The sequence below is a fragment of the Telopea speciosissima genome, chromosome 3 (assembly GCF_018873765.1).
Source record: "Telopea speciosissima isolate NSW1024214 ecotype Mountain lineage chromosome 3, Tspe_v1, whole genome shotgun sequence".
Taxonomy (NCBI): Eukaryota; Viridiplantae; Streptophyta; class Magnoliopsida; order Proteales; family Proteaceae; genus Telopea; species Telopea speciosissima.
In genome coordinates, this window is record NC_057918.1 from 6,724,449 (window position 1) to 6,733,003 (window position 8,555).

Here is an 8,555-nt window from a genome sequence, read left to right on the forward strand (position 1 = left end):
AGTTCGTTGAAAGTTTGGTAAGTATTCCTTCATCATGTCAAACACTAGTTAAAAAAAGAGCTTTTAAAATAGAAATTCTGAAAATCGAAAATGTATCTGCGCGCTACCATAATTTTCAGATTTGAACTTCTTAATATAGATTATCCTCCAATTAGGAAATAAGTATGTAGAAGACTTCATGCTTCCAAAATGATTTACCTTCATCAAATAGGTAACTTATTCTCTTTCATGGTCAATCCCAAATTTTCATAATAAGAACACTTTAAATAGAAAACTATGTGAACCAAGATTTCCATTAAAATCACATTCCAATTATGAAAGTGTATCTCCATAGCTGAACCCGTGCTTAACCATATTAAATAATTCGGTCTTGTGAGGGGTATCATCGTCATTTAGGGTAGGATGAGAACTTTTGAGATCTATCTTCTTCCTTGGTGGCAAAAGAATATTCAATTCTTGCTAGAGAAATCATATCATTATTGATGGGTGGTAACCAATATCTGAACTCGTCAACCGTGTCCCTTTCATTATCTCTCATTACGTGCTTGTGCTGCTTGTACTGCTTCTTCTTCTTCTTCTTTACAGCTATGCCATGAGTGAGAATGAATCCACATGGAGGAGCTACCAAGCCTACATTAATGGGTTGTTTTAATGGTCTCGGTTCATGTAGCGGCTTCAGCTAATGATCGGGGTGGTCCAAACAATCCATCGATCAGACAGATCTTAGAAGGGAAGTGTGAAGCAGAGTGAAATTTTTTTAAAAACTAAAGATAATATATTCACTTCTAACCAGCAAACAGGAGATAAAAAAAAAAATGGATTTTGATTGGAGTTGGAAAAGTGTGGAATAGACATGCTGATGGTCCTTTTAAGGTCCTTCATCTGTAAGTTCTTGTAAGTATCCCCTAGAATCGTGACACGTGGCATTAGTTGATCTAACGATCACAATTTAAATGCAATGATTTAACTCTATCCTAACACTGGTTTCCCCAACCCCTATTCTAACCCTGGTTAATCAACCTATACCCCTACCCTAACCCTGGTTAACTATACCAAGGATGATTCACTACCCATCACCCTTAATCCTGGTTAGGACTCATCCCCTCACCCTCCCCTTCGTCTCCTCCAGTGCACTCTATTCTTCCAAAAAAACCCCCAAAAATGCAAGCTCTGAAGTTCTTCTCTCTCTCTCTGTCTCTCTCCCTCCCGGAGCAGATTCTCATATATAGATTGTCCTCCAATTAGGAAATAAGTTTGTAGAAGATTTCATGCTTCCAAAATGATTTATCTTCGTTAAATAGGTAACTTCTACTTCATGGCCAATCCCAAATTTCCATAATAAGAACTACTTTAAATCGAAAACTGTGAATCAAGATTTCTATTTAAATCCCGTTCCAATTATGAAAATGTATCTCCATAAGTAAACTCGTATTTTTTATAATAGAAAATTTTCAATTAATGTAGGAGGAATTGTTGAGATGGCCGACATGATCTTCCAACAAAAAAAAATGCAAAGCTGTCGTACATCAGGAGTGAAGACCTCAACGCATTTAATTATTTTGGAGTGTCTTTTTTTCTTTTCAACGTAAGTGTTGCCTTATAATTAAAAACAAGAGTTAAAATCTAAGTACAAAAATTCGAATACTTTTGTCAGCTTGTGCTCTAGTTTCTCGGTTTCTCCACTATTTTATAATTTAAAATTAAATTAGTACGTCCACTATAAACTATTGTCATATGTCGTTTTTTAATAAAAAATCCAAGTGGCATTGGCATTATAAAATAGGAAATATAATTTATAAAACTTTAAATTTATTTTACAATCGGATACGAATTGGATAATATCCGGTCGAATATTAGTATATTCTTATTCATATTCGATTAGTTTTTTGATAGTGTTTTTTTTATTACAGATACCCTAAATAGATCTGAATATGAATCGAATTCAAATTTTCGACTATCCATTTATATGAAATCAAATTCAATCTGAAACTCTACACCCGGACCTGCTTGCACCATCTTAGGGATTAGAAAGCATCAATAACTAACCCATTGATTCATCTTACCAAAACACACAAACCCATTGATTCATCAGTTTCACCTTTGGGGTCAACTCTCTTGATGGTGACAAGTGAAGTGATTATTGTTGTGTATTGGCTGGTGATATTTTTATGGGACAAGTGGACAACATAACCACATTACATAATTCGGTCTTGTGAGGGGTATCATCGTCATTTAGGGTAGGATGAGAACTTGTGGGATCTGTCTTCTTCCTTGGTGACAAAAGAAATATTCAATTCTTGATACAGGAGAAGTCATACTCATTATTCAGTGTGCAAGCATTTTATAAGGGTGGTAAACTGGTAACCAATATCTGAGCTCGACAACCGTGTCCCTTCCATTATCTCTCATACGTGCTTGTTTCTTCTTCTTCTTCTTCTTTACAGCCATGCTATGAGAGAGAATGAAGCCACATCAATGAGCTATATCCGGCCTAGTTCCCAGTGCCCCTAATAAGGAGGGGCAAAATCACCACTTTACCTCTGTCCGAATTTTTTATTTGAATGGAGTCCACCCCCTTATTAGAGGTATTGGGGAATTGGGCCATGCAAGAAACTAGAGTAAATAATTTTCTTGCTACCTATTTTTTGGTAAAAATAATTTTCTTACTATCAAGCCCACATTAATGGGTTGTTTTTAATGGTCTCGGTTCATGTAGCAGCTTCAGCCAATGGTCGGGGTGGTCCAAACAATCCATTAATCTGACAGATCTTAGAAGGGAAATGAAGCAAAGTGAAATGTTTTTCAAAACTAAAGATAATATTCACTTCACTTTTGACCATTATTAGGAAAAACGCGTTAAACATGTTTCCGTTTTTTACTGTTTTAAAAAATATACGGTAAAAAATGGTAAACGGCAAGCATTTTCATTTTAAACGCATTTAAAATAAGTTTAAAACACATTCATGTTTTTTTGGCCTTTTTTAAGACCTTGGACTTAATTGATCATATCTCTCTCTCTCTCGAACTTTGATTGGCTTGATTCTTTCATCGACGTAAAGATGATTCGAATGGCTCATTTTTCATGATATCCACCTTCAACTCAAGGTCAATGCACGGTTACCGAAAATAAAAACATGTATTTTAAAATATAAATCCTCTATTTATATGAGAATAGTGTCATTTTTTTTAAATATAAACGTTTAAACCTGTACCGTCCATTTTTTGTTTTTGACCGTTCTCTATTTTTTTGATCGTTTTATTATTTGATCATCCATTTGTAATTTTTTATCGTTTAAAACTCGTATCGTAAGACTCTGTTTTGTTACTAACGATGCTTCTACCAGCAAAACTGGAGATAAAAATAAATTTCGATTAAAATTTTAAAAGTGTGGTTCGATGGTCCTTCACACCACTAGGATGCTCTAACGGCAAGGTGATTCTCAAATGGTCAAAGATAATCCAAACATGACGACCGTGTTTGGATGGTTTTAATCGGCGCTAGCGTGTTTGCTCAGCCAATTTAGTGATTAGGGAGTGATGAGGAATAACAACTTGCAAACCCAAAGTCAAATCGATCAAGGGCTCCTGAGTATTACCAGATTTTTTATCCTCCCAAGTGCACCCATAAAATGCCGACACATGGCAAAGAAAGATCCAACGGTAGATTTTTGAAATCCAAGTTGTAGTCATAACCCGATCTCCACTTTCCTCTCTCTCTCACGCTGGCAAACCTTTCCGGTCCTATAAAGCTTTCCTTTTTTCAAAAAAAACAAAAAAAAACCTTACCGGTCCTATCCTCTCTCACTCATCTCTCTCTTGTTGTTGCTGCCGGATATTATTCCAGCGATGGCGATACGACGGTAATGTCAAATCATTCCATCTCTACAAATTCCAACGGAAGAGAGTCTTAATTTTTAGCTACCTTGAAATTCCTGAGTTAAGGATTTGAATTCACAAAAGGGAGGAGTATAGAGAAAGAAAACAACAGATGGCGAACGAAAACCCCTTGCAGGATACAACTAAAGAGCTGCTTGATATTCCTGCTTGGATTACTCAATACATCCACTGGGGCTAGCATTCGGATTGTGAAGAACCTCAAAGTGTGCGAAGACTCTCACTCCATGACCAAGCTTCTTTCCCTATTACCCATCACCGTTTTAGAATCACAGAATTTGTTTCAAAATTATATCTCAGAATGTTTATAGTTGTAATCAAATTAACACGGGATTGGAATGATCACCCTATCCCTGTCCGAACACTCTGTCCAGTTAGGGTCCACCACCTCCCCTATTAAAGGAACTAGGGACTGGGCCTATCAAGATTCAAGAGAATAAACTGGATATTGGAACTTCTTCATTAATACCATGTGAAAATGGGTGGGCTCCAAGAAATGTGAAGCATCCATGAGTGTACCTCACATCTCTTAACTGAGAGGCAACCCTATTGAATGGCCAATTGGAGAGAAACAGCTTTGTAGTAGTAGCTAACAGGTTTTGATTTGACAGCTAAGCTACTATATTGTATTCAGCTGGTCTAGGATCTCATCCAGCCTAGCTGAGAGGATAAATTTCCAGTGATAGAAGGAAGGGAGAGATCTTTCATGGGCATTTTATCAAAGGGCATCTCATCACAGATCAGATTGATATATTAATGTAGAAGGAGGTTGTCAGTTGTTTGATGAAATGCCTGAGGGAAATGAGGTCCACCTTGACTCTATTAATTGCGGGGTTCATGAAATTTAAAAGAATGCGGTTTCTTGGACTGCAGTAATTAGCGAATTTGTTCGGAATGGTATATTATATCTGTTTGTAGTGCTCTAATCACATTTTAGACCTTTAAATCACATTTAAAATTCCGATTCCAGGCATAGGCTAGTGGCCTACCTATGAAAAAGCCTTTTGTTAAGACCACACCTAGCTATTATATCTGTCTCATGATTGCAATCAAAGATTTGCAAACTTATTGTAGTTCTATGCAACATGTTACTCCATAAAATTAATTGCTGATAGAATTCTGATATATCCAATATTCACAGGGCTAATCAACGATCGCCACGTGTCATAGACGACCCGCCCCATAGCCAAGGGGAACGAACCGGAGTCCCAGCACCATTCGGGGGCGGCCACTACTCGGGCGCGGCCACACATCCGGGGCGCGGTCTCACCCAGGCGCGGCCTCCTCACAGCCTCACCCAGGTGCGGCCTCACCCAGGCGCGGCCTCCTCACGGCCTCACCTAGGCGCGGCCTCACCCAGGCGCGGCCTCCTCACCAGGGGCGCGGCCTCCTCACAGCCTCACCAGGGCGCGGCCTCCTCACGCCCTCACCCAGCGCTGCCTCACCCAGCGCTGCCTCCTCACGGCCTCACCTAGGCGCGGCCTCACCCAGCGCGGCCTCCTCACGCCTCACCAGCGCGGCTTCACCAGCGCGGCCTCCTCACGGGCGCGGCCTCACCCAGCGGAGCATCATGGGCACCTGAGGTGGGGGCCACCCATCTACGACCCCGATCCTATAGCTAAGACTCATGTCACTACCAGGACTCTAGACCCTTAGAGGTCACGTCATCCAGACGGATTCAAGCACCAAGGACGTTATCACCACACGCGGATATCTATCCACCAAGGATCCTGATGCCACCAGGACACTCCCTCCCGCGGGGAGATGGCCAATCAGGATAGAGCCCCGTTACCCAGGGCCTCTATCCACTCAACGGCACAATCGTCAATCAAACGGGGACTCTCCACACCGCCATATGCTACTATAAAAGGCAAAGGTACACAACCCCATAGGGGACATCTAAACTCATACTGAATAATCACTATTCATCTGTTTGCGCCAGGAGATCTAACTTTGGCATGGGAGAGCCCTAGGCCGGAACCACACCGGTTCTCTCTGATTGACCCCTTTGGTCCACTTGCAGGTGACGGCACTCGCAGGACCGCTCGACGATTTCTTGACGCAACAGATCCTTTTTAAATAGAATCTTTGCACCGTTTTTATGGAGACTTAATTACTCAAAAAATTGACATTAACGATCACTATATATGCTTCGTTTGATTGTAAGGAAAATTAAAGATAGAATTCTTAAAAGTTTTTAAACCTAAAATATATAGAAGGTTTTGTAATCATCATTATTGAACATTATTGTATACACAATACGAGGTTTGGATGCAAGAGTGAGGCAAAATTTAATAATCAAATATGGAATACTTTAGAGTTGGTGATATACTAATACGAGGTAAAAACTACAGACGGAGCCACATATGGATTTTATTCAATTTAGTATGTTAGACTTGCAGTCACAAATTCTACCCAAAAAAAAAAAAACTTGCAATCACAACAAGAATTACAGACAACTCCTCCTTTTTACCTTAATTATTTGTAATTAATCTTCATAGAGCTTAGAAGGAAGGCGTGGGGTGAGGAAGATGTGTAGTGGGGTTGCTTTGGGCATGGTGAGGCCTAAGCCTTCAGTCAAGTCTACCGGTTGCTGTGATGGGGTCTCAAAATTGAAACCTTGTAGGAGACGAGCAAGAATCAAGTACAAGACTTGCTTGGCAAATGAAATACCTGGGCATGATCGTATTCCGGATCCAAAAGGAATGAACTCAAAGTTCTGACCCAGAAAGTCTACTAGTGAATGTGTAGTGAGAAACCTCTCTGGTTTGAATTCATGAGGATCTGATCCCCACACTTGAGGGTCCCGATGAAGCTTCCACATATTGACAAGCACACGTGTGCCCTTGGGGACAGCATAGCCCCCTACTTGACAGTCTTCCATGGCTTCATGTGGTATTGATAAAGGAAAAGGAGGGTATAGCCTCAAAGTTTCCTTCACAATGGAATGGAGGTACACCAGGTTCTTGATATCTGATTCTTCAACGTGTCTGTCCCTGCCAACATGGACGTCCAGCTCTTCCTGTGCCCTTTTCAGTACTTGGGGATTGTTGAGTAGCAAAGAAAGTGCCCATGTCAGGGTTAGGTAGGTTGTTTCGTAGCCACCTCCGACGAGGTTCTGTGCATAGAGAAAAATATATGGACGACATGATTGTAATATTGTAATTAATTATCATCAATATATACATCAAAATGAAATTGAAAATTAAGGTACAAAACAAATTAATTAACATACCAGTACAGTTGACTTGATGACAGTATCACGATCATAACCATACATTAATTTGTCCTCAGGAATGACAGATAGCATCACATCAATGAAGTCCACCTGATCTTGATCTTCTTCTTCTTCTTCTTCATGGATCATCCTGCTGTGACGAGGACCACAACCAGTACGATGTTCATCAATCCAATTTCCAACTATAGAATCTAATTCCTTAGCAGCAGACTTCATGGCTCTAATATGTCCTCCCAAGTCCAACCATTCACAATAGGGTATTGCATCCGATACAACAAACACCCCACCTAGGTACGCCATTTGAGACATTGCTTTCCGGAATCGTTGGGCCTCCTCCTCTTTAACCTCATGATTTCCAGCACCACCACCACCAATATTATTATTGTTCCCATAAAAACGTTTCCCAGTCATCAGTTTTGTGATGACATTAAAAGTAAGGTGTTGGAACCACTGCTTCATCTCCACTTTGATAGGATCACGTCGTCGATCAGTAGTACTGTTGTTGTGGTTGGCCCAAACTAAGTACAATTCTTTGATGGATCTGTCTACTTCAGAGATCCTAACATGCCTGAGCTTGTGAAGTCGGGTATTGGAAAGTAGCTCAACAGTGGACATCTTACGGATCTCGCGCCAATATGACCCATAAGGTGAGATCGCAAACATAGCATAGTGGAAGAACAAGTGCTTGCCTGCAGCGAAATGAGGGCGTGTAGCTAAAACCCTGTCGTTGGTAGTGAAGCAGTCCTTAATCATCTCTGCACTGCTCACAACCAACGATCGATGTACGCCGAGTCTGAGCATGATGGCCGGCCCATACTTGTCGGCCATAGCTCCAAGCGTTCGTGGAACAGAGGTTTTTCCTCCAAGCAAATGGAGATGACCAATGACTGGCAAGGCACCAGAAGGTGTTGGGGCTTCCCTTCCCTTGCCGGTTTTGTTTCTGCACAGGAAGTAATACACCAACAAGATTAAGGCTAAAAATGTTCCTATTACCTGAGATGGGATAAGAAGCTCCATTGTAATCTAATCTAATCTAATCTAATCTAATGAGAATGGATTGCACATTCAAGCCAAGCAAGCTTCCTCTGCTACTACTTAGACTATTCTCCCGATCGAGCTATATATATTAGTTCTAGCTAGCTAGAACCAAGTCAACCTACAACTCCTACTATTGCTCCACTCTGCATTTAATTATTTTCGTGGAATGAAAAATTGCCACGTTAGTAGGAAGGTGATGCAAGCACGAAATGTGAACTCAAAGAAAATACGCAAAGAATCGATGAAAGACAAGAAAAAGAGAAGAATAAAATAAATAAATGCAAGTGTTGCCTTTCATGGCAGAGTATTGTTCTTCTAGACTATAACAATGAAATTTTCAAGGTTCTTACACAAAACTCCAAGTTCATTGCAAGCATGGTAAGTG

The 8,555-nt window shown here is 40.4% G+C and overlaps 1 protein-coding gene across 1 annotated transcript; it reads right to left on the reverse strand.

Moving 5' to 3' along the window:
• Positions 1-6,353: 6,353 nt before the first annotated feature.
• Positions 6,354-8,151, reverse strand: LOC122654105 (cytochrome P450 CYP82D47-like). The gene is made up of 2 exons (XM_043848082.1): positions 7,130-8,151; positions 6,354-7,012 (listed from the first exon to the last, which is right to left on the reverse strand). Exons 1-2 carry the CDS (start codon positions 8,147-8,149, stop codon positions 6,383-6,385), a joined length of 1,650 nt encoding a protein of 549 aa, XP_043704017.1. The 5' UTR covers positions 8,150-8,151; the 3' UTR covers positions 6,354-6,382.
• Between the last annotated feature and the right edge of the window lie 404 nt (positions 8,152-8,555).

Bases quoted from the DNA above. Each gene is read 5' to 3' on its own strand.
- LOC122654105 (XM_043848082.1), bottom strand. From the start codon at position 8,149: ATGGAGCTTCTTATCCCATCTCAGGTAATAGGAACATTTTTAGCCTTA. The intron at 7,013-7,129 runs GTATGTTAATTA...CTCTATGCACAG, and splicing joins TCATCAAGTCAACTGTACTG to AACCTCGTCGGAGGTGGCTA.